The following is a 27,544-nucleotide window of genomic DNA, read 5'->3' on the forward strand; positions in this document are numbered from 1 at the left end:
TGTTACTTGACTGGAATTGGCTTGAATAATATGGCTATAATATGTTATTATGTAAAGATAAATCAATTTTTTTTTTTTATAAACTATTCATCTTTAATTTTTATTCATATTATGAATTTATGAGTAAAAAAACGTTACAAAACTGAAAGTTAAGAAACTAATATTACCGGTATGGCGGTATTTAATATATTATACGTATAACACTATAACTTCAAACTTGTATTTAGTCGTCAGATTTTTCGTTTTCAATTGTTGAAATTAATAGTTTTTTAACTGTCGCATTGGTCACACTGGACGTGTCTTAAACTTTCTAATAACTTATATTTTGCGGTGGCTAGTAGTGGCTACAGCCTACAGCCAGTAGATAAATAGTGTTATCAGCATTCACTGCAATATATACATATTTTTTTAGTTTTATGTTTTTATAATTTAAAATACATATAATAAATTATTATTATTACAACTTAAATCTGTAATAATACATATTTTTACTTAAATGTATATATTTTTTAAATTACTTAAGAAGTTTAAATAGTATTTTGAAAAATATAATATTTTTTATTTAGATGAATCCAATGAAGCTAGATTTGAACAATAAAAAATTCCATTAGTTATTAGTATTTATGGTTTTAATTACTTTTAATAACTGAACTAGAATGGAAGGTACGTTAAGCAAATGGACAAATGTTGTTAAAGGATGGCAGTATCGTTGGTGTGTACTTGATGACATCTCAGGGACACTATCATATTATACGGTAAGCATAAAAGTAACAAATAATTTATAATTGGTTCATTTACCTAATCGTTATTTTAACAATAGGTACATTTAGAATTGATAAATTATTTTAGATAGGTATACACTTTTATTACATAGGTCACAAATAATCTTGTTAATACTAGGTAAAATGTGATTGTATAATAATCTATCAAATTTTTATTTTTTAACATCTTTATTATTATTATTTTTTTTTTTTACTGTAATTTCTTCAAAGAATTAGGTATGAAACAAATTGATGACAAAAATAGTGTATGTGTTATTTACTACAAGAATACTAAATTGATTGAGAGCATATTATTAGTTTACTACTTACCTAATATAAAAAAGGAATTAATAGTTCACTAATTGAATATGATCAATAAGAAATAAAATAACTTTTCATTTCAATTATGTGTTGTAATTTTTTTACGCTTAAGATTGTGACATAGAATAAGTAGGTAAAGCTTAATAACTAAATAAAATAAAATTTTTGATTAAGCCAAACAATTTATCATAATATAAAATTCACTAAATACATTAATAGTAGTTCAATGTTGTGTTGTATAAACAGAAAAATAATACAAATATTAGGTTTTCTTTTTAATTATAATAATTAAGTAAAATAAATAATATTACATTTTAATGTTATAATATTTTTCTTGGCATTTTTATATGATTACTCATGCTTGTTTGATTTAATTTTTTTATACTTTTATTATAGGTATAAAACAAATGATAAAATAATTATTTAATTTTTTCTGTCGATTTAAGCTCTACATTTTTTTTTTTTGTTATGTATGTATTTCTGTAAAATTTGTAAAATAAATAAAACAAAACAATGATATCTGGTAGCATTCCATATAGGTATGCATTAGGCATAGAACAACTTGATGACAAAACTTGTAGAGTATGTAGTACAAGAATACCAAACTGAATCTAAAAATAATAGAGTATAAGATAAAAGACATCAGATGATAATTATATTTTCTAAATAATTACCAGTTGAATAATAGTCACATATTTTTTATATTTTAAAGTAAATTTATGATATTGTGGTCCCATAGATGAAAGTTGATAGTAAGCATACATAATAATATGTACTACAGAATTCACTAAAATTGGGAAAGAAGCCATACCACCTATAATAAATAGTTTGGTAGGTTATTAAAATAATTAAAAATCATCAATAACTTATAAACTAAACTTGCTTAGTTATTGTTTATTTACCTGGGAAGAATTTAACTGCAGCCCAAGCTAAAATAAATGTAGATGCGTGATGATAAACATGAAGTCCAGAAACTTGTTTTGCCTTTTTACGTAGTATGAAAAATGCCTAAAATTAAACAATTTTAAATATATTACCTATTATACATTTTAAATGAAATAAAGTTTTTTTTGGTCGAATCTTAAAAGGTATTCTAATATTATAACATAAAGTGTATCATATACATGCTTATGCTAATATCCACGCTTCTATTTCTATCTAATTTTTAAAATATGGTGTAAAGTTACCAACAATAAGATTGATTGTATTGAGTAAATTTACAAAATGCAATCTGCTGTTTTTTTTTTATAAAAATACACCTATAAAACTATACAAAAACATGCACATAAGTAGTGTGTATGGTGATATAAGAGAATTAAGCATTATTTGGGTTGTGTAAGTAAATAGCTACCTATTAGTAATACTTAGCTAGTCTATGGACATTAAAAAAAAAAAGGAACATTATAATCGATGATAATTCAGAATTACCAGACAATCATCTGGTTCTATTACCTACATAATTTATGAGTACAACTAGTTTAAGGAAATTTCATTCTTATCAGTAACCCCCTTAATAGCTTAATGTTATATAATATTAAATTACTTGATAAAATTGTATATTATGTTCAAATTGACTCTGACTACTAAAATGGTCCCTAATATCTATATTTTATAAAGTATGTACACAGATAGGTAGCAAAAAAATTTAATAATTTCATAAGAAAAAAAAAATTAAAGATGTTTCATTTCCAGTGTAGGTCAAGAAGTATCATGTTTTAAATTACATCCCGGTAATAAATGTTACAACAGACAAGCATAACAAGAATAATAAGTATTAAACCTAATAAACTAATAACCTAAAAACTAATTTGAAATCCTAAGTAAATATTAAATGTCAAGACTTATATTTAAAATGTATTTGTTTTTTACTTTATTAATACTTACCGTTTCAGCAAATTCCACTAATTTTAACATGTATGTCCACCAAAATAGTTTAGCTAACTAAAAAAAAACAAAAAAAACTATTAATTGTATTATCATCTTTTTTTTTACACTAGTTAAAACATTTTGTTTACTTTAAAGTTTGTTAAGTCATTAAAATCTACATTATAATTTTGTATTCTATATATCTTATCAAAATTCATAAGACTTGCAGTTCTATGAATTATTCCTTAGAATAATCTTTTATGCTATTAGATGAAAAAATAGCTTTAAAAATGAAAACTTATAATATTAACTGTAGCTAAGATAATTACAATGCAAGTGTTATTATTAAATAATTTACAAACACTTAAAAAAAATGTATCTACTTTAATTTTAAAAAGTGGGAAAGTAGGTAAAAACTTTGCTATTCAGTAGATGTCAAGTGTACTTTGTCATTGAGTAACTAACTGTATGGTATATGTTAAATTTGAATTCAATGATAACTTATTGCATATGAAATTGATTCTGAGCAAGATGGTCTGCCATATACTATGTATACTTTATACTTAATTATGTATTTACTATTTATATGGATATTATTGTAATTTATTTTACTATAAGTAATACTTTATTTATTGTACACTATACATAAGTAGGCTTAGAATTAATATTAATATCTCTAAAATGTCATTTCATATAATAAAATATAATAATTTAGGTAAAAGTTTCAAATCAAAATAATATTTTTGGTCTACAAAAAAATACCTAAAATCGTTATTCTTTGTTTAAATATATAATTGTGTTCATATTTGAAATTAAAATGTCTATGAAAAAAAAATTGTACTTAACATTTTTTTGTTTTAGTAAGAATTATTTATTTGGGCTTTTTATTACATTGCTTAGCATTTTTACCAAGCAAAAAAAATTAATGGTATGGACATTTATAAAAAAAAAAAATTGAAAATGAAAATGTTTATAAATATCTTAAAAAGAGTCAAAAGAAAATTATACCTATATACACATTTGGTGAAAATTTCAACTAAATACCGTTATTATTATTTTTTTTTTGAATTACAACAAAATAAAAAAAAATCGATTTGTCATAAAATCCCTTCTCCCAAGATATATTTTGAACTTGTAAATCTAAGCATTTTTAGTTTTTAATACTTCAAAAAGGTGATGACAAACACAAAATAAAAAAATAAACCTACATCATTATAAAATCAATAATTCGTGGCTATGCTTCGAATCTAAAACGTTTTAAAATGGTAAAGGTTTTAATCATATGAACTTATTTATAATATGTTAATCTTATTCTTAAGTTAATACAAATAACCTGAAAGTTATAAATATTCAGAAATCATGAAACGTTCTCACTCTTAATGATATGTTACTATGTTAGGTAGGTATTAGCTAAAATCAATAGTGTAAGTTTTTGAGTTAACTCAGTGGTCTAATCTAAAATAATTAAAAAGACCTTTGTTCAAATTTACGTAAATTAGTTTTGTTATGTTACGCGTAAGTATATTATTCATTTGAAATATTGAAGTTTTAAATATCATATTCTTTCCTTACTCGAATTGAATGTGGTGCATTGGAGTCAACAGGTTCACATCCAAGGGTATATTTAGTCGTCCATCCAGAAATCAAAATCTAAAAATGCAAATTGTAAATAATATTAATTGTTTTATACCTACACGCGTAATTTATTTTTTTTTTTTTACAATCGTATTACATTACGACGAATAAAAATTATTTAGAATAATACTTTCCATATAAAAAATTAAGATACATGCTACCAACTGAACTATGTTATACACTTTAATTATTGGTAGTAAATGAAAAGGTTTTCTATTTTCCATAAATTTTGGCCCTAAGTATAACACAAAATATAAATACACCGAGGCACATGCTAATGTGGTTGTGATTCCTTGGACCATAGGCCATTCATTAGTTCTTGGATCTGAAAAAAATTTTTATATTATTTGTTTTACAATAGAGATTATATTTTAAATTTGTATAATAATACATATATATTAATATTAAAATTTTGGGGGTGTAATTCTTTCATCACCTCGTGGTACACATTGTGTAGTGATAATTTAACTAGGATGCATATGGCACTATTCAATACAATTAATTATTTTTATGCTGGGACGCACTCAGAATGTAAAAATAAAATTTCAAGAAAACCTTCAGAAATCCCATACTTGATTACTTATAAATGTATACAGTTAATTTAATTATTACAACATACAATTTAACCAAATATTGAAATATTGATAGAACATTTTTAGGAAACAAAAGTAATTTTTGAAATAATAAACCTACCCTGCAACTGTGATTATTTATTTTTTGTATTCAACGTTTTAATAATAATATATGCTTATTTTTAAGGTTTAAAAACAATTAAATATAATTAACAAATTGGTGTTTAAAGATTTAAATTTTATCAAAAATGAATGCTAAGCAAATTATTTATTTATTTTGATTAATTATATGATTAGTTTTTAAATATGTATTTCGATAATAAATTTTCGACGTAGATTGTATATGCACATGAAGTGAGTGATTAAGTATCATTAAAATGTAGAAATGTTATCCGCGTTTATAATGTAGATAACTATCTAGGTTTATGTGTATTGTGGAATGCAATGGTTACTAAACTTTTATGATCCACACCTTCCTTAATATAACAACAATCCTGTTTGATCAATTGTACAGTGTTCGTAATACGTATGTATTATATGCTGCATGCATATTATCTAAATTATAAACATAATTGTGCCGGTATTTAGTTTTAAATTCGTAATTCCTCAACTAAACGACCCTCCCACTTAGGCTTCGTGACTAGTATTAAATTCAAGGTGTTCGGATCTCCACTTGGTAGTTATAAATATAAAATCGTAGTTATAATTAGTAAGAATTAATCAAGTACTAAATATTATACTTTATTATGAAAAATATCTTTTATCTGCCGTGAGTCACGACACATATAGTTATAGTTTGGGAATAGATGATGCTAGTAGCATGCTCAAAACAATTCTCAGACCGGAGGCAAACTACCATTTGTCCGTCCATGTACCGACAGCTTTTAATCTACCTTTTCTTTTTACTTAATAGTATAAATATTATTATTAAAACATTTTTATTGCACTAAATCCATTGCCCGGTACCCACCTACTCATCCACCCATTTTGTACTTAAAGTGGTTGTCTCAAAAAATCCTATTTCGGCACGCCATTGATTGGTGTGATATACTTTGTAATTATTGAGTATACGGCACTCAAACAGAAGATTACAATAAAAAATACTTCATAAATATAGATTGTATATATATTGTTACAAAATATTATCACATAAATCTGTAAAGCTTAAAAATGTACAATAAGTGTATGCAATAATATGCGATAAGAGTAATATTCACTCAAAGTTACATGAAAAATTCGTTTCGTTAACAGTGATATTAAGAAATTTGAATCACCTGATGAGAGGGAATCTCATCGTGTACTATATATTAATAATTAATTTACCGTCCTCACGCGTGCCCATTTGCCTACTTCATATACTTAATTATTTAATTATAGATACCTTTAATTTTATATTAAAACACATAAATAACTTTTTATTCAATACCTACTTATTTCAACTATTTTATATTTAATAAATTAATTAATTAGCTCTATAAGTAGGGACTATCTCAAGTTTTTAATTAACGCAAAGATGTATAAACTTATAAATAAATATATATATATATATATATATTTAAGTTCAAATATATTAAAAAATACTTAAAATTGTATTGTAAACTGAGTTCTCTTAGTATTTTTTCTCTTGCACACAATTATTTATTATTATTTTCAATATGATTTATAAGATAAAAATAATGACAATGATAAGAATACACAAAACACTTGTGGTTTTCCTAATAATTTGAAAAGTAGGAACTCCCCAAAGTACCAACTAGATCCAATTTGCTACCAGAAATCAGCCTCAAAATTGAAGACTTTGATAATTTTGCTACTAAAGGACATATCTTTAAAAAAACGCATCATTGTATAACCAATATATTCATTGCTCCACTCAGAATCTAAAACATAAAAGAAAATGCTTTTGTGCAAACATGATTAATTCTTAATTTGGACTTTCTATACCTAAGATAATAGTTGAATTAAAGTATAATATAATTATAAAGAAAATCTAATAAAATTAACCTTCAATATTATACCAGTATGTTAGTATTATGCAGTAAATATCGAAAAATGTTTCTTTACCAAATTTTTCGAATTAAAAAATAAAATGTATATTAATGTATACTTTATGCATGATAGAAATTTTAAATTATAACTAGTACATATTAAGGTTATTTGATACGTATTAGTAGTAACATTTATTTTATGATATTTCTAACTGTACTAAAATTACCAAACCATGAATTACTTTTTACAATTACGTATTGTAATGATTATTATTTTTTTCCATAAACTAAACTTATTAAAAATATTACATACCTCCATATTGATCGACAAAAGCATCTAGCTTTTCAAAAAATTCTCTCGTCACCTCCATCAACTTACAAATCTATTAAACTATTTAATAAAAATAAAAATATAGTTATTAAACTACCCTATAATATGAATTCCCAACCGTACAATTAAACTAGAGTGTCGCCACCTACGCGACATATGATTAAAAGTGTAGTGCATATTTTTTACTTAAGTAGACATACTTTATGTCCCCCGCCTACTTAATTTTAATTTAATTAGCATATAAGTTAGTACAATAATTTTTCAAAGGTACATATATATAGTCATATAGGTACATTATATCTTTGCGTAATTTCCTTGTCCACTGGAATTATTGAACACAACACATATAGGTTACTGTATAATAATTATTGTAATCTGTCAAACAATAATAATGATTTTATCAACAAATACTTTACTACCTTAATATATAAAAATAACGTAGAATTTTTTTATGTAAATTGTGTTATTAATTTGACTTATATTTGACTCGTTGATGTATAAATATTTAATAATAAAAATTGTATTTGTGATTAAATTATGATAAAAATACCTTTTGGTTACAATATACTAATTTGAAAAAGTTATTAATTAATTTTCAGTTATCAACTGTTCACACACTTAAAAAACTCTAGACATATTTTAAATATTAAAAGTTTAAAAAATGCATATTTCGGCAACATTTTCAAGTATTTTAAAATTTTTAGTATATATTTGAAACGTAGTAAAATTAACCTTTTATTAAAATATCAACCTCAATATAAATTATAAATTACACTTTAATTTTTATCAATGGAAGTGAAAAATTAATTATTTATTCTACAATAAGGGTGATTATTTTAGTAATTTTAGAATATTTAGTTAATTACTAATTTTGTTGATAAGTATTAACGTTTTTAATAGTATTTGTCTTCTCTTACATAATTTGAAGTCATAATAAAACAAAACATTTTATAAAAAGAATGATGTATTTATTACTCATTTTTCTTATTTATATAGCAATATTGCGTTATGTCTTTAGTTATTTTAATTTTAAATGATAGCGTACAATTTTAACTTTATATCTCCAAGCAGGGCGTTTTTCTGAGAATTTCACCATATGAAAATCGATGTTTAACGAATAGTTAATTAATTATAATAATAGTATTTGAATAAAATAATAATTTTTAAAGTTTAAAGGAATCGATTCATAGACAAACATTTTTGGATTACTCTTATCTTAATTTTTAAATTATTTAAAAGTTATAGTTTATAATTCATTAACAAGTTTGAAATTGAATTTTTCGAGAAAATATTTTTTTGTTTTGGACTGATAAAAAATGTATTTGTTATACTAATAAAAATAAAAATATAATTTGATGATTTAAAGCTATTTAAAAAAAACAATATCCGTTAATACATTTCCAAAATGAAAGTTAATCTTTAAGAGTACGTTGCACCCACATGAAAAATATTATATTATAATATTATAATTGAAAATACTCATAATTCATCTAAAAATTAAAATATCGTAAAAAAATAACGAGAAAACTCAGATAATGTTCTTACTTAAAAGTTTGATAATAGGTCAATTCGCTCTAATATCAAAACTAAAAACACACTATTGAAACTATAGTGAACGAAAATTTACTAAGTCGACGTGTGTAAGACAGAGACTACACATGTGGGTGCGACGTCCTCTTTAAAAAATTTCCTTACATAATGTATGTTTATTATTATTTGTGAAAATAATAAATTTCTACTATATGGCTATACCTCGAACTTAAACATTTTAACTCTTATATAATAGTTTTAACTGTATAAAGATCTTCAATATATTTTAGTTATATAATTCAGAAAAATTCAAAGATTTTGAATGTAATTGTTTTTAAAATTAAAAATCAAATTGTAATATAAATGTTAAAAATTGGTGAAGTTGTTTTTATCTATGTATAATTTCTTTTTACTTTTTCTTTTTTTTTAGTGGTTATGTTATATATTTCTTTTTTGCTACGGTTTTCTTGTTAAAAATGTTACCTGTATTTTTAATTTATTCATATGTAAAATCATATATACATACAGGATTTTAAATAGATCAAAACGTTATTTTTATAAGTACAAAAAATATTAAAATATAATATTGAATACTTTAATTAATTTTCAACTATACTATGATCCATTTCACGTAAAATATCCTTTAAAACAATATAGTTGAAAAATGTATACATTCACTTTTTTATCATTATAAATATTATAATAATTTTTTGAGTAATGTTTTATCCTTTTAAATAGCAATTTTTAATTTTAGTTTCATAATCGGAAATAGAATATTTGTAGAATTTTTATTTATAAATATCATATTTTGTTCAAGTAGTTTATTAGTATAAGCTCGAGGTTACCTAATGGATAACTGTGATTATAAAGTATTCAAAGTTTAGATAGTGGACCAACTTTTTACCACTGTATCACTCATAATATAAACTTTAATTACCTATTTACAAAATAACAACTAATAACTTTTAAAGTACTTGTCTAAAACTTGATTTTTATTTATCGAAGTACTCCAAAACATGTTCTACTTTGAAATAAAGAATTAAAAATGCATATCGTTGTAACGATTGAAAAGTAAAAGAATAAAAAAAATGTAGCTAAAAATAAATATTTTTAAATAAACAATATTTGTACAACATAAAATTAGATAAAAAAATATTTTCAAAAACGTAAATTATTTGGTAATAGTGAGTGTCTTACTTTAAATTGTACATCCGGTTCCGGTATACGTCGTTATGAACATAGGTCATAGATCTATCAACATAGACGATTGCTATCTAAAATCGTGTTACTTAAATGGAAATTTAAAATGTATATTACATAAATGGTGGTCATTGACTGGTGAGGTTACAGGAAAAGTTGACATAATCCTAATCATGTTTATACGTTTATAGTATACTACTTGCACAACCTTTTAATGATCGTTTAGTATAAAAATAATAATTTGTGTTTAATAATATATTACTACATTACACAAATAATAGAGTAGTTAAAAGTACGTAATCGATTAAAGTCTAATATAATTAACATTTTAAACAAAAAGTTACTCATTCAAAATTAATATCGTATGACCGTATGAGTTCCGTAAATTAGAACGGAGTATTTAGAAGTACATGTATATCGAAGTAATAAAAATATTGTGTTTTGAAATAAAGAACTAAAAATACATGTCATCAATTCTTCATACAAAAATATTTCCAAAAACAGTAATAGTTATTTAAATAATGAGTTACGTCAAATGGATCACTTAGTATTTAACAATAGGTCTATGGTCTATCATCTCACTTTTTCTTTTGCTTTAAGCAAATGCCCCCTTTGTCTATACATGTATATTGTAATATCATTCTTATTTGACAAAAAATTGTTAATACAATATTAAGAGTAAATGTATATGGTTGTGGAAGGAGCGGTACCGCGATATAAGTTGTGTAATATATTAAAATACTATCAATATACTTAATAGTGTGATTTGTATAAATATTATTGATATTAAACTTCAACTATTAGATAAACCATATCTCAATAAATTTTTATCATTATAGATTTAGAACAAACTTAACATAAATTAATAATCCACATTTAAACATATAACATATTGGCATATAATATTTATTATTATACTAAAATAAAAATTATATACAGCAAATATAATAATTCAAAGATGTAACTTAAAATATTTTAATAACTAATTTATATTAATACAAGCATAATATTACATATATATAATAATAAAAATAAAAATAATAACGGAATAGTTATAGTTAACTATTTATAACAAATGAACCCTAAAAAAATCGTCTATAGTTTTAAAATATTTATGTAAATGCATAATTTAGTTTAATAATTAAAATCACATTTAAGTTTCAATTTAAAATATATAAATATTTACTGAACAAATACGTTTACCAATATTCATTAACTTTTAAATTAGGTTTAAGTTATAAGTTTCAATGATTATATTAAAATCAAATATGTCGACCACACCAAAAAGAATAATATTATTTATACGCAGTAAATATATTTAAATGAATTATTATCATGCAAACCTCTTTAATTTCATTGTAAAAACCCCTAGTGTATAAATAATTAAATCTAATAGGTATTATTTAAAAATGATATTGAATTTTACTTAGTGCGTTTAATGAATTTATTATTTGAATATATATATTTATGTGTTCATTATACTTAAAAATAAATTATAAAATACATAAATTATAGTTACATTATTAAATTATATTTATTGTAGAAAATAGCGATAATAAATAATGATGATGATACATAAATTGTTAAATAATAGTTATAGATCTTTTTAAAGTTATACATTTATAATCATTTAATTGAACTTATTAAAGAATAGTTATAGCATGTAAAACGTATAGGTTTTATAATATAATGCCTCTCAACTACATATATTAAAAATGAACAATTATTTCTAATCAACTATATGTTATAAATAAATAATGTTAAAATGTATAATAAATATGTTTAAAGTTTCCCTTTAATTTTATAATTGATATTATTATTATTATTATTGTTAATTTTTATACTATTGCGATTGTCAATAGGTTTTTTTGTATATGATTTTCTATAAAAATCGTAAAACATATAAAATACAATAAACACATTAGGTATAAAAATCAATCCGTAAATATTAGGTACTTGGCAGCTAGGAGTCAAATAAAATATCGAGTTAACGATCAAAATACAAAATTGTACCTAGAAAAAAAACAAGGGTCAACATTAAATATATGTATGGCTGTGCGCAAGTAGTAACATAGAATATGCTAATGATTTATGTATATCAATGTTAGTTTTATGCACATATATTGAAACAAACTTGAACGACAAAAAAATTGTCGGCTATACAACCGTTACAAGAACATTAAAACTCGTGTTTTATTAAATGTTCTTGTTAAAATCTGGAACTGTTTTTAAAAGTCTAATTTTAAATATCTTAAAACGTATATATTTAAACAATGTATTTACCATTTGTATGATAGTAATGTATTTTTTGTAACTGTTAATTTTATTTTGTATTCCCGGACCCATTGATGATAATAAGTAATATGAATACATAACCATGTGAACCGTGTTATTTAACATAACAGGTATCCGTACAATACCACCTAAAAAAAAAAATTAAAAAATTAATTAAAAAAATTACTATCGAAAGTTTAGTTAGTAATAGCAATACACTTTTATATTATTACTTATTTAGGTAAATTTATATTTTTTAATTATTTTAACATAACAGTACTTATTCTTATAAAGAAATAATTGCCATTTAACATTTTGGATAATTTTATAATTCAGAATTTAGAAATTTTATCTATGTATAAAAATAGCAAAGCTTGACTTTATATTAAAATTAAATTTTTGAAAACTTACTAGAACAATTAAAAAAAAATTTTAATTTGGTTCCAATTTTTTAAGGTATTGCATATTTGGATCATGGACTTGTCTTAGTAACATACTATATTATTCCCGATTTTTATGTTTAAACTCCATTTCGCGGTTGTGATGATTTTGATATTAAATTGCGTAAATTAAATTCACTTTAAACATTGGACGATACGAATAGCAATAAAGATAAAAGTTATTTAGTCGGAAATTTCTAATGTTATACTTTTACGTTAGTAATAATGTGCTAAAATAAATGCGTCAAATTTACACGCTTCGAAATTTCGTCCAATTGTCTTGCGCCAAACTCATTACGCTCAAATCAATGTATTCAAATTGAGTCCCAAAAAACACAATTTTGAAATTGCCCGAGTTAAGTCTCGAGTTTTATAATCGTTCGTCCTAATTGAATCCCAACTCATAAAAAAAAAACAATATTTAATATTTTATTTTTACTTACATTGGTGAATAAATAAAAATGAAAACATTTTTTTTAGGTGCAGTAATAGTAAACAGTAAACACCTACCAATAACCTAACCTATAAGGGAGACTCAATAATTGTTATACTCGGATTTTCCGTGGAACCTAGTTTTTATAGTTATTTTTTTCATCTGACTCAATTGTTTTGTTCATTTTTTCCTGGGACTTAATTTAGATGCAGCCTCCTGCATCTAAAAATTATGTGTCACCCTGTAGTACTTATCAAACAATATTTGGTACTCAACTAGTGTAGTACTTAAAATTATCTAATACGGAACCTATCTAGTAAACTGCCTAACCACTCATAGTACTTATAGCTTTCCAAAAATGTATGTTTTTCTAAACGTCTATTTTCAAGAATAATTTTCATAGTTAAATACCAATATGCACTTTTTTACTTTAAATTTTAAAACTGTTACATTTAAAATCATTAATCATATATTCCTATATAGTATTGTTATATTTGATATATATATATATATTGGAAATTTGATAAGCTTATAAGTTATAATAACTATTAACTATAGAAAGATCTTAAAAATATTATGAAATTACCTGGATTTATTCTTGAGGCAATCCATACTAAAAAAAAAGTTGTTATGTGATGGTATATGTGGAGAGCAGAAACTTGATTTTGTTTTTTTCGAAGTACAAAGAAAACCTATAATAATAAAAAATAATATTTTAATTATTTATTTAGAAATGAATTAATTTTATAAAAGTCATGATATTAATAAATAAATATAAATGTATAATGCGTTTTAATAAATGGTCTTACAGTCTCAATGAATTCAGATAATTTTAAAATTGTCGTCCACCACACTAGTTTTGCTGCCTAAAAAGTAAAAATGTTATATTAATGACTAAATAGGTTTGTTTATGCAAAGAAATGTTATAGTTTTTACGTATAATGCTGTTGGATCATCTGAGACATCTAAAGGATCACAACCCATTTTTGGTTTTGTTTTAAAATACTATAAAATAAATAAATATATTTATGATATTTTATAATGAATATTTTTAAGAGTTTTCAATAAGATAATAAAACAAGTTAAGTTATTATTAAAAATATCAAACATAAATCACCTCCACAGTAAGATATATACAAGCCAATATTTGTGCTGTGTTGTAGATTGCTAATGCTGTTCGAAGTGTGTAGGGTTTTTTATTTGCCATGTAGTTTGGACCAACAAATTTGACAAAAATAATATATATTACAGCTAATAATACAGGGATTGCAGTTGTCGACATCATTGGCCAATCTTTAGTTCTCCAGTCTAAAAGTGTAAAGTGAATAATAATTTTTATAAGTTAATAATGTAAAAAAACTTACCAGGGTTAATCTGCCCATCAAGGATCTCAAACCATGTCATGAATACCATTTTTATTGTAATATATTTTTAAAACAGAATAATTATTAATTAATTTAAAAAACACCCATAAATGTTGATTATATTTATTTATAAATTGCGTCTAATCTTTTATAAAAATATATAAGTTTTAAAAAGAACTCGATATAACTATGTTTAAACTTTAAAAAATTCAACTAGTTATTAACTTGCCATCATATTCTATCATTGACCAGTGTAATGTCATCTTCACGGTTCTGATAAAAGGTCTGGGTAAATGCTTTTAATATATGCAATACTATTCATGGTTCAAGAAGACATTATTTCCTGCTCATCAAAGATTCATAAATTCATGAAACTAAGGTCAAAGACCTCAATATGATAACTTTAAACAGGGTATTCCAGTAAAAAAAACATTAAGTATCCAATATTTTACTAAGAATAGACTAAGTTTATATCTAAGTTTAATTTATATTTTATTATAAAATCAAATGTTTAATATGTTGGAGTAATTTTATTTTATTATTTATTATACAAATAGAAAAATAAAATTGTTGAACATGATGGTTTTAAACATATCAATTTTAAATATATCAATAAAATAATCGTGGAATTTGCCTAATGATGAGTATTAACTGAACAAATAATTGTACTAATTACTCATTCATAATTGAATTATATTTGATAGTGTCTTATTAAAGGCTTTTAAATATAACATAATATTATTTAATCCATTTAATGACAATATTTATTTATTAAAATGAATGTCTTGAAAAAGTTTCAAAAGTTGACTTTTTCTCTCATTACTTTTATAATAATTTATATGTTAGATTGTAGTACATTTAAGAGTAAAAATAAAATATAACTGATTAGTTAGACAAAATCAGAAGAATTTTACAATAATTCATCAAGTTTTTCATACTTGATTTTAAAATATAATTTGTGCTGATACCGATTTAATTTTTAACTTTTTAACATTTAACATTTTTTGGAAGTTGTGAAATAGGCAGGTAAAGAATAATTTTTATCAGTTCTAACATGCTTATACAGTTAAAATATTCTACTTTCATATACTTTATACAAACTGTATTCATTTATTTTTTCATTATTTAATATCGTTGTTAACATCAATATTCACAAAAAAATGCTCTGCATTATTACTTGTATAAAAAGCCATTTATTTTTAAACAATGGATTTTAATTTTAGTCTCGGGAAAAAATGGTACGTGGTGTACGCCGTGGTTGTGTTCGTTTGAAAGGAGCTATGATTGGCATTGATGATGAAGATAATCTTACGTTTACTGTAACTGTAGATGGTAAAACATTCCATTTTCAAGCAAGGACTCGTGCTGACCGAGAGCTTTGGATACGCGCTTTAGAAGATACCATACAAAAACAGTTGTATGGATATAGAGTTAATCAAATACAGGTAATTAATAGATTAAAATAAAATACCTTTTAAATATAAAATTTATATAGTAAATTTTAAAGCTTAAGTACTATTGCATATATATACTATACAATAAATTATATATATATACCTTGTATCTAACTTTTAATATGAAATTTATAAGCTAACTATTTTGTTTTCCTAGTTATAAAATTACAAGAAAAAGTATTGTTATTTATTAATAATTGTTTAACGAAGTATAATGCCTAGTGCCTACTACATCTACGATTTGTATTAATAAAAATAAATAATCCAATAAAATTTAACATTTTAAGACTTTAATTAAAGCAAAGCAAATTTTTATTATTTTACATTAATTTTTTTTTTTTAATAAACGATGTTTTTGTGTTTTAAATTTTATAACGAAAGTTCAAATTGAAACTGAGATAAAATAGCTACGGTTGATAAACTAGGTATATTAAATTCATTAGAGCTTATAAAATAACGTAGATACTCAGTTATTTAAATTACCCATAATCTAAACTTAAACTAACTAAATAGTTATAGTTAATTAACTATTTGTATGAAATCAATATTTGTTTGATATCGAAATTCACCCAAAAATATACAATCTTAGAGTATGAAATGAAAATGCATGTTTTTAATAAAAATTGTAAATAACTTTTAAAAAAATAGATGTTTTGTAACATCTTTAAATTTTTTTTTTAAAAATATACCCAAAATTAAAGAATACTTTTTGAGAAAATATTTACTTTTAAAAGAATCACTGGGTATATTTATTTATTTTAGCTTCAACTGTTAATAAAGTTATTGGCTTAAAATATTTATTACAAAAAGATATAATTTTTAGACTAAATATAACAACGTGAACATTTCGCAATAAAAATGTTATTATAATTTTGTGTTAATCTCATTTTGCAAAAGCATATATTATATTGTCTTTTGTACCTATTAAATATAAATATAATTAATTAGTTTTTTAATTGTTTTATTTTATTCACATTATTAACCTTATTGTTAGGTTAATTAAATGGTAATTAATACATTTCTGATTCATAATAGAATATAAATTGCTAGTGTATTGATAGATAATTTATGTTTTTTGGTGGAATTTAAAAATACAAACATGGTTTAGCTGAAATAGATAATACATTATATCTAGTCTTGACTGTTTAAATATATATAACTAGTTGCAGAGTTACCAGCTTCTCTCGAATGATTATAAAAATGTATTAACATATTTTAGTTATTTTTCTGTAACTTACAATATTTAAAAATGTCTTGTTATTTAAAACCTCGCTATAATTCCGTTAAACTTGTTCAACATTTTATTTTTTAGTACATAACTTGTTAATGGTCAGGTTTTTTCTCGCTCTAAATTAATACTAATACACATATTTTCTTTTTATGTATACATATCGTATTGGTGTGCAAATAATTAGATTTGAATACGTCTGCTATTGATGCAAACTGATTCCCAAAATCTACAAAAAAACCTTTAAAACATCTAATTACAATGTAAACCCTCCTCTTCCTTGAAAAAAAAATAAAAAAGAGGGGTATTTAAATTACTTTAAAAGAAATAGACAAAATATTAAATTGCGTTTTTGGGACATAAGAAATTCTTTTATATATTTATATTATTTTAAGGATGCAAATTATAATAAGTTATGACCATTGAACAGGGCCGGATCTAGTAGGGGGAGGGGCGAGCATTTGCACCGGAAGTCTTGATCGAGTAGCGCCAAATTACCTAATAATAATTTTTATTTACCAATGTTTTTTAGAAAGTAATTGGTACATAGTATTACAGTGGTATAATAGAGTGTTGAATTATGAGAGGAAGCTTATCTTATACTTTGCCCCGAGTAAAAAATAAACTAGATCTGGCACTGCTATTGACCATACTTAGAATAATTTGTCTATGCAATTGTGCTAATATTTTTAATTTTTCTACTTGTATACTACCCATAATATATTTAGAAACAATAAAACGACGTTTTTAAAAAAAAAACTTGCATGCTAGATATATATTATAAAAGAGAAACCTTTAATTATTGTAGCACGGACCGGTAGTAAGAAAACATATTTTTCAAAAGAGGGTGTGTATTATTAAATTACAAGTATAGTAGTTGGTTTATAAACAGCCATATAGGTAGTATATATGTTCAACACTGGTTGCACTAATCCAATTCTGACCTTAATTGCATCGGTATTATTTTATGATGTACACAGTCTTCCGACGGAAATTTGAACCATTTAGCTCTAGTGTATATTGATTTTTTTTAACTAAGCAAATAAAATAGTCTGTTCATAAATGTGCAGCAAAACCCTTAGTCCGTGTGTATTTGAAGTGAAATCTACATAAAAAAAAAACCAGTAAAACCCTAAATTAAATGTATGTGCGCGTATTGTTTATTCAATTTATAGACGTAGGAATGATGGGTGGATGTTTAAATATGTTTAAACCAACCGTAAGAATAAAGGTATTTTGATTAAATATTAATTGAATTGTTATATTATTATAGTACAGATTAAATAAAAGATAAATATACAAATTATATACATTTTATAATAAAAATTTTTATTTTTGTTAGGTTAATAATGATGCTGTCGTACCTACTTTGGAAAGTTTTGATAAGAAATTAGGAGAAGCTGATGCTTATTTACAGCTTCTCATTGAACAAACTAAGGTTTGAATAATTTAAATATAAATAGATACTTATAATAAAAATATTATACATATAGGCATATAAATATATATATATATATATATTATTTTTCAGAATTTAGAAGTAAAAATGAATTCAATGTGTGAGGAAGACAAAGCACATTGTGAATGTATTATTTCAGAAACTAATGTAATTATACATTTTTTTTGTATGAACATTTTATAATTATTATATTAGTTAATTAAATTGTAAAGGGCTCTTATAGTATATTATTACCTATATTGACTATTTATAAATGATATTACGTTATCTCGATTCATATCTTATACGTAAGATATGAAAAACACCATATGCACCCAGTGGCGCAACTAGATCCAAAATATTAGGGGGGACTACTTATTTTCTGCTTTCCAAAAAGCTAGGAGGATTGTCTGGATTATTTTCATATCAATAGTAATATCTGTATAAACACGGATATTTCTTTTGGTATATTAAAAATACTAAATAAGTTTTTTTGTCCATTTTTAATCACCAAAATAAAACTAAAATATTGGACGATGACCGCCACAATGCCGCTGGACGATATGCCCGCATAATATTTATTAGATAAAATATAAGATATAATATTTTTATAAAATTATATGTATATTGCAGAATAAATTTTAATATTTTATATTTATACAATTTACTTTTGAATAATTGTGTTGTAATAATTCTCTACGACATATTGCATAGGATGTATCTCACATTCTCACTATTTTATGTTTAAATTATTATTTAATTTTAAATTATCAAAACAATTTAAGTGGACTAAAATATATTTTGAGGGGGCTAAGCCGCTCTAAGTCCCCTTCTAGTTGCGCCAATGTATGCACCATTAGCATAGGTACATACCTAGTCGTCCAAATGATACGTTCGATTAGTATGTGGATTACATTAACAATTCAGCTATCCACTAATTTTAAATAAAACAATTAAACTATATTATAGTATAATAGCAATTTATACCTAGTATTTAAGACCTGTCATTTTTGTACAAGGTTTTTTTGATTTCTCTTCAGAGATATGTTTTTGTGAGCATTAATTAACTTATAGGCTCATGAAAATATATTAGAAAACTCAAAATCGTTTATCTAACATAATTGTTTGATAAATTTAAAAACAACTTTACTATTTCACGCCAAAATTTTCGTGTCTATATGTAATCTATGTCTTGTCCAAACATTTTTATTTATATTTTATTTGTGTTTTGATTATTATAAAATTGTTTTTTAGAAATTAATGGACCAAGTAAAGCATTCAATTGTGATGTTACAAATAGCTAAGGTAATATTTTAAATTTATTTTTAACAACAAATTAATAATAGGTATTAACTATTTATTTTCAGAATACCGCATTCCCCGTAAATGGATCATATAGAACAACATCTGTTTCCACAGATTATGATTTCCCTAGTTTAGAAGGTAGATATAGTTACAAAATAATAAAAATACATTATTTGCATTTTTATCTATGTACGAATATATGATATATATTAAATGTTTTTTTTACTTTATTACTGAAGAGTTTTTGAATTATTTATAATGTAATCTTATGAAACTAATTTTAGGAGATACGGGTAGTATAGAATATGGCGCTGAATGTGAAGAACGTCCTAGAAGAGACTCTCAACCAATGGATAATGGTAATATACTATTAATTAATAACAACCAAGTTTTGAGGTGGATTTTAATGCTCTCAAAAATATCTAAAAATGTTTAAAAAAAACGATTTATAATTTTTAAATGGTTAATAATGTTTCAAGAAGTATACTAATGTCAAAAAATACCTTTAAAAATCATTATATTTATGGATAAAAACAAAAATAGTGTTAAATTGTTTTTTTAAAAAATTTTAAAACGACAAATTTGTTATTGGTATAAAATATATATATGTCATATTTATTTAACCATAATTTATTATTTACGATTGTCTAATCATTTAAAAATATATTTCGATTACAAAAGAATATTTTTTTTTTAGAACTTCGAAAGAAATATTAAATTTTCTCTTGGTATAAAAATTATCATTAATTTCAAATATTTATAACAATGCTATAAATATCAAAACTGTATTTTTTTTTAAGTTTTAGAATATAATTGTTATTTTTTATTTATTAGAAATGTATTAGTGTTTGATCAATTCATACAATTATATTACACATGAATATATTTTTAAATAGACAAAAAATAATATCTTTGTGTTAACAGATATTCCAGATGTCTCTTATTCTTCGTCTGAAGACGATTTTTATGATGCTTATGAAGACGAAGAAGAGTGGTCAAAACCTAGTCAAACTGAACCAGTGCCTGCAATGCGACGAAAATACAAGAACCGAATACTTGTTGGGTAAGAGTTAAATAATTTAATTTTTTGTGTAATTTTAAATTTATAGTAGTTAAAATAATAATCTTTATCTGAACTAATTGTTTTAATCGTTGAAACAAAATTTCGGAAAAAAAATTATTTTATTTATAGGTTATAAAATATAATACAGTGCAACATCTATTAATGGTTACCTCTCAATAGTGGACACTTTTAAATTTCCCGGCAAAAATGTATGCACATAATAGAAGTTATAATCTCTTAATAGTGGAAATGGACACTAAAATCTGGTACCAAAATTAAAAATAAGTAATAACCTCTCATAAATGGACACAATAAAAAAAAAATATTTAAGTAATAAAAATGTTATGTTTATCTTTTATAAATTTCGATATTTCGTTCATATTTTATCTTATTTTAATTATATGAAAAATTACAAATGGTTCGATTATATGTTCGGTGAAAGATGAGATCGCATTTCAATAGTAGCCAATTTGCAAATTCATTGTGAAGAGCAGAAAAAATTTACAGAAAAAATGATTACGGTTTTTTTTTCAATTGTACATAAACATTAAACATAAAACACTTTTATACTCACTTTTTACTACGTAGATATTATATATACATATAATATATGTATATGTATACATTTATTATATGATATATGCATATGTACTATGTTTATATATAATCAATTATCTATAGCGTCTCCCTATACTGGCCATTTAGTAATTTCTCGCAAATGTCCACTATGTAGAGGTTTTCTCAATAGTGGATAACTCCCTTTAGTGGCTGTTTTACCCGTGGTTGTCCACAATATAGAGGTTTCTCTGTAAATTATAATTAAAAACAAAATCAAGAATGTCAAAATTCCCTCCATGATCCTTATCTGGTAATCTGTTCTATACCCTGGTTGGGGTGCTGAACGGCTTAAACGTCATAAGATCAGCTGTTTTTATTGTATTTCGGCCTTGAACTATTATCACTACGTAATCACCCGTCTTCGTACTTTCGCACTTCGCAGTTCGTGTAATTATTATTATATTTGTCTTATACACAAATCGTTCTATTAATCGATCATTACTGTCCTTCCGTCTATTGTTTTATCTTTAATTAATATATATTATATTATTATCTACTGTTTATCTGATATATTTAAACAGCGATTGGTGATTTGTATTTCTTAACAAATTTTCTATTTCGAAAAATATGTATTACTGTATTAGTGATTTTTAGAATATTTGTTACATTTATCAATATTAGTATAAGCTGCTGTACAAACTACAAATGATTTCCCGTTTTTGGAATTGGGCTAATACCTCACCCGGGAATCCAGAATCAGTAATAACTGCCAACATGGGCCAAAGCCAAAGGTTAAAAATTTACCTAATTACCAAATTGTAATTTTAATAAAACTGATATAAATCTTCTAAGTACTAATGATAATAAACATGCAAGAACATTTTTAACTTCATTAAGTTAAGATAAAAGTTTTCAGCTTATTAAAATGTATACTTTAATAACTTTCATATCAGTTTATATATTTTAATTTATTTGATAATTGCAAGTTTTTTTTTAATAAGTAAATAAATTTATATGATTTAGATAAATATGATATAAATCATTATTATATTTATGATAGTTTATTATTTGTGTTTAATTTTTATTATCCATTTTCATCCATATCTGTTATTGCATAAAAAATTTTCCTTAATGAAAATTAATTTTGTCATTTCATCAAGTAACTATAAATATTTTTACTATACATAATTAGATTTAAATTTTAATGCTGAGTTTTATAGACTGTCAGGTAGTTATTTATGAGCTGTTACTTTTTAAATAAAATTCCCAAAATCTAATAGGTACATAATTATGCAACACTCAATGTATAATCAATAGATTATTGGTACCTACCTCCTAATAGATAAATGTTAAGTATTAAGACATTAGGTATTAATTTTGGAGTGTATGTTTAATGTTTTTCAAACAATTATACAATAATTTGATATTATTTTAATAATTGTATACCTCTAATGATAAATTATAATGTTTGCATTTTATTTCAAGTAAATAGATTAATAGAAACGTATTCATTAATTATTAATTTTATCAGTTATCATTTCCTTAAGATTGAATAGTAAAATTATTTTTTATATTTAAGTAGGCACCTAAACTAATTATTAAATTATTTATTTATATTTTCTGTAATTTATTTAAAAGTATTGAAATATTTGTGGTACTTTGCTAAGAATTAAATATTACAATATACATTAAATTCAATCTGTTATCATAATATAAAAGATTTATTTACATTATTTTCTTATAGCTAATAATAATATAATCTAAAGCTTTTAAATGTTTATTATTTTATTTTTCTCATAGTGGAAGTGAACCAGTTCTAGAAAATACTGGAAATTTGACTCAGTCTGGATCTTCAGATTTAAATCAAATATCTATTGATTCTACCGATCGGAACGTTGCAAATATGTCAAAAAAAAAGGATAGTTACAGCAAAGACAATATAATTGTACCTACTTATTCAGATGGCTCTATAAATTATGATGGTACTATAACAACATTTATTTAATTTAAGTATAGTTTTTTTAATTGCATTTTTATTGTTTTAAAGCTATTTACGAAGATCAAGATGAATCTGATGGTAAGGAAACTATATTGATTTTAAAGTTTATAATATCAGTCTATCTGTAATATAATATATTTATATAGGTATATTTTGTTTCAGTAACTATGCAGGGTTCAGTTGTTACACATCTCATATCTCAAGTGAAAATTGGTATGGATTTAACAAAAGTTGCTTTACCAACATTCATTTTAGAAAAACGTTCATTATTAGAAATGTATGCTGATTATTTAGCTCATCCTGATTTATTTCTTAAGTAAGTATTTTTTTTTTTTTTAATATTTTTTATGATTTTATTTGTATCTTTTAATGTGTTATTATTATTTATACTATATATATAATGTATAGAGCAAATGACTTGGAAACACCTGAAGAAAGAATGGTTCAAATAGTACGTTGGTATTTATCTTCATATCATGCTGGTCGAAATTCTGCTGTTGCAAAAAAACCCTATAATCCAATACTTGGTGAAATATTTCGTTGTCATTGGGATGTACCTGGAGTTACTACAGGAGAGCCAGAATTGTCAAATGATATTACAGCTCAAAATAATTCAGAAGCAGCTGTACTTAATCAAGAAGAAAACCCTTTACCTTGGACTGATCCTGATCAATTGATATTCCTTGCAGAACAAGTTTCTCATCACCCCCCTAGTAAGATTAATTAATTGTATATAATGTGTGTAGTTTGTTTGTGTATAAGATATATTCTTCAATTTTTATATTTAAATCTATTTTGTCATAGAATCTGTTTCATATCACTTTTTTTAATTAAATAATTCTCACTAAGTAAAATGTATTACATAAAGGTATTTATTTTATTTTGATACATATTTTAGTATCTGCATTTTATGCTGAGCACAAGAAAAAAAAAGTAACTCTTTGTGCAAGTGTGTGGACTAAATCTAAGTTTCTTGGCTTATCTGTTGCTGTTCACCATGTGGGACAAGGTATTGTAAGATTATTAAAACATAAAGAAGAATACATTTCAACATTCCCAAGTGGTTATGGCAGGTATTTATAGCCTTTAAAAATGAATGACAATTTTACTTAAATTTGGTATTTTTTTTACAGATCAATATTAACTGTGCCATGGATTGAGCTAGGTGGGTCTGTAACTATAACATGTCCACAAACAGGTTACCACTGTGATATAGAATTCCATACTAAACCATTCTATGGTGGAAAGAAACACCGCATTACTGCAGAAGTATTCGGACCTAAGACAAAAAAGCCTTTTCTAACTATTTCTGGTGAATGGAATGGTTCTATGGAAGCTAAATGGGCTGATGGTGTAAGTATTAATTTGTTACTAGTAAACAGTTTATTGCTAATAAAGATAAAAAAATATATAACATAAGTTCAAAATAGATATTATACTCAAATGCAGAGTTGACAGATTCTTTAATCAAGATGATAAAATAAAATATTTTATATTTCCTAAACATAAATTAAATATCAATTATGTAACAAGTGTTAAGCTTATTGTTATAAGTTCACACAGAGATAAATAATAAAAAAAAACAAATTACTTTATCCTAGACAAAAGAATCTAAAAAAATCTCTCAAATGTGAACTCAATATTATAATTAAATATTTTTGGTACTCCAGTTTTTCCTCTCTGTGGTTCATCTGCTGTCAACCCTTGGTTTAATTTATTCATATTAATGAATTCTATTTTAAGAACAAATAATGTGTAAGATTTTTTGTGATATAACTTATGAGCAGAATCAAGCCACATGTATCAGGTATTTACGTGGTCCCATTCTGTTACTAAATAATTAGTTTTAAAAAAATATTAATTGTACATTGTAATACAATTAGCCTAAGATTAAGTGAGTGATGTTGTTATAAAACTTAAATATTCTATTGTTACTATGATCCTGGTGATCTTAATTTATTATTAATTAATTATATTTTTAGAGAACTGAAATGTTTGTTGACACTAAAGCAATTGAAGTAATTAAAAAGAGAGTTCGTAAAGTCGCTGAACAAGATACTAATGAATCTAGATACATTTGGAAAAAAGTTACATTAGGTCTCAAGTAAGTGACTTAAATTATTTTTTGTAACAATTTTATCATAATATTTTTGCTAGAAAAAACTGTCTTATAATTTCAAAATCATAATTTCTAACACTTATACGTTATAAAGTCACTCTTCCTATAATCCTGGTATTTATTAGGTAAAATTTAAGTTCAATTAGATTGAATAGTAGATAAAATAGATAAAAATTAATGACTCGCATACTATTTCTATCAATTATAATAAATTTAACTTGTGTTATCTAACAAGTTGTTTTATTACAATTTATTTTTAGAGTTGATAATGTTGATCAAGCTAGTCAAGCTAAAGCTGAAATCGAACAAAAACAGAGAAATGAAGCTGAAGTTCGAAAAGAAAATAATGAAGTTTGGATTCCACGAGTAAATAAAATTAATAATATTATTTATTTTAAATATTATATTTTTTAGAACCCTATTTTATCATTTTTATAAATTATAGAAAAAATTCTATTATCTATATGAATACTATAATAATTATGTACATATAATTTAAAAACTATATATGTATATTGTATATATAATATTAACTATTTTTGTTTTTAGTGGTTTGTGCAAAATGGAGAAAATTGGGAATACAAATCTCCATTAGAAAAACAATTAGGCGTGACATTTGAATCAATGCCATCATGACAACCCTAATAATTTGCATTAAAATAAAATCCTAATTATGTATAAATATACACGTTTAATGTATATTCATCATCTAAGTATTCAAAATATATTTGTTTATATATTTAAAGATGTTTTGGCGCAATATCAATAACTATATTTTTATTCCCAATATATTTTTATTCGGTGACTTAAAGAAAATTGGTGAATAGTCACAATTTTGTTACAATCAAAAAAAAATTATCGTAGTGTTTTATGTATATATATCTTATAGAAAATTATGTCATTATTGTTGTTACCAGAGTTATTATTTGTATTCACTTTGTATGTGAATCAGTCACAAATACAATTTATTAGCTTACTTTTAGATTATTAAGTTTTGGTACTGATTTTGTTGATATTATTATAATAATTTGTTCGTTTAAAAAATATAAAACCTAATATTATATTGTAAATTAAAATTGGATATAAGTGTTATACATTATTTATTTATACACTAATATCAGATGAGAGAACAATATAATATTTATTACTTATCTCATTACAAATTGTGATTGACTTGGTTATTTGTTCTAACTTATGTTATATTATATAATGAAAAAAAAAATAAAACTATTATTATTTATTACTAAAAAAATTGAGTTTAATATGTAGCCCTAAATCAATATTTTACTTAAAACAAAATATGATAGGTAATGAAAATATTTCCATGTATATTTTTTTATGGAAAATTTAGTTCTTAATTTACTGAATTTGTTGATCATTTGTCCAACTTTTGATGTAATTGAGTTATCACTAAATTTATATTTCTCTATCTTAGATACATATTTGTGTAAAAAGGTACTAGTCAATAAAAAACTGAAATGGAATTATTTGCCTCTGATGTTTATTTTTAATGCAAAAAGGGTGCAAATATATCAGTGAACAACCTGCCAATAACAATTTAAATAAAGAAATTATGTTACAAGTTATTAGATACCTGTAATAGTTTAAAATAATAAAGATAAATAAAAAAAATTGTTTTCAAATCACAACCTCTGCTTATAATGC

General features: G+C 23.6%; 2 protein-coding genes across 4 annotated transcripts; one reads left to right on the forward strand and one right to left on the reverse strand.

Moving 5' to 3' along the window:
* The first annotated feature begins 534 nt into the window (after positions 1-534).
* Positions 535-26,857, forward strand: LOC113554689 (oxysterol-binding protein-related protein 9). 3 transcript variants are annotated; one of them, XM_026958645.1, is made up of 17 exons: positions 536-755; positions 15,939-16,160; positions 18,740-18,835; positions 18,929-19,003; positions 20,090-20,140; positions 20,203-20,278; positions 20,425-20,499; positions 21,065-21,203; positions 23,562-23,743; positions 23,809-23,838; positions 23,923-24,076; positions 24,169-24,473; positions 24,659-24,833; positions 24,894-25,113; positions 25,743-25,864; positions 26,140-26,245; positions 26,429-26,857. In XM_026958645.1, exons 1-17 carry the CDS (start codon positions 657-659, stop codon positions 26,513-26,515), a joined length of 2,214 nt encoding a protein of 737 aa, XP_026814446.1. In that variant the 5' UTR covers positions 536-656; the 3' UTR covers positions 26,516-26,857. The 3 variants fall into 3 exon arrangements, with proteins under 3 accessions (XP_026814459.1, XP_026814446.1, XP_026814452.1); XM_026958651.1 differs by lacking the exon at positions 536-755 and adding an exon at positions 15,606-15,741 and having other exon boundaries at positions 26,429-26,856; XM_026958658.1 differs by lacking the exons at positions 26,140-26,245; positions 26,429-26,857 and having other exon boundaries at positions 535-755; positions 25,743-25,868.
* LOC113554712 (elongation of very long chain fatty acids protein AAEL008004-like) lies at positions 1,488-7,627 on the reverse strand. Its single transcript, XM_026958671.1, has 7 exons — positions 7,457-7,627; positions 4,718-4,908; positions 4,521-4,598; positions 2,967-3,023; positions 1,985-2,090; positions 1,757-1,896; positions 1,488-1,693 (listed from the first exon to the last, which is right to left on the reverse strand). The coding sequence occupies exons 1-7, from the start codon at positions 7,512-7,514 to the stop codon at positions 1,502-1,504; spliced, it is 822 nt and encodes a 273-aa protein (XP_026814472.1). The 5' UTR covers positions 7,515-7,627; the 3' UTR covers positions 1,488-1,501.
* Positions 26,858-27,544: the final 687 nt, after the last annotated feature.

This window comes from Rhopalosiphum maidis, chromosome 1 (genome assembly GCF_003676215.2).
Source record: "Rhopalosiphum maidis isolate BTI-1 chromosome 1, ASM367621v3, whole genome shotgun sequence".
NCBI classification, from domain to species: Eukaryota; Metazoa; Arthropoda; class Insecta; order Hemiptera; family Aphididae; genus Rhopalosiphum; species Rhopalosiphum maidis.

Excerpts from the sequence above, each read along its gene's own strand:
- LOC113554689 (XM_026958645.1), top strand. The coding sequence starts at position 657 with ATGGAAGGTACGTTAAGCAAATGGACAAATGTTGTTAAAGGATGGCAG. Across the intron at positions 24,077-24,168 it reads CATCCTGATTTATTTCTTAA|AGCAAATGACTTGGAAACAC; the intron begins GTAAGTATTTTT and ends TATAATGTATAG. Across the intron at positions 26,246-26,428 it reads ATGAAGTTTGGATTCCACGA|TGGTTTGTGCAAAATGGAGA; the intron begins GTAAATAAAATT and ends TTTTGTTTTTAG.
- LOC113554712 (XM_026958671.1), bottom strand. The coding sequence starts at position 7,514 with ATGGAGGTGACGAGAGAATTTTTTGAAAAGCTAGATGCTTTTGTCGAT. Across the intron at positions 2,091-2,966 it reads TAGTGGAATTTGCTGAAACG|GCATTTTTCATACTACGTAA; the intron begins GTAAGTATTAAT and ends GTTTAATTTTAG. Across the intron at positions 1,897-1,984 it reads TGCAGTTAAATTCTTCCCAG|GTGGTATGGCTTCTTTCCCA; the intron begins GTAAATAAACAA and ends TATTTATTATAG.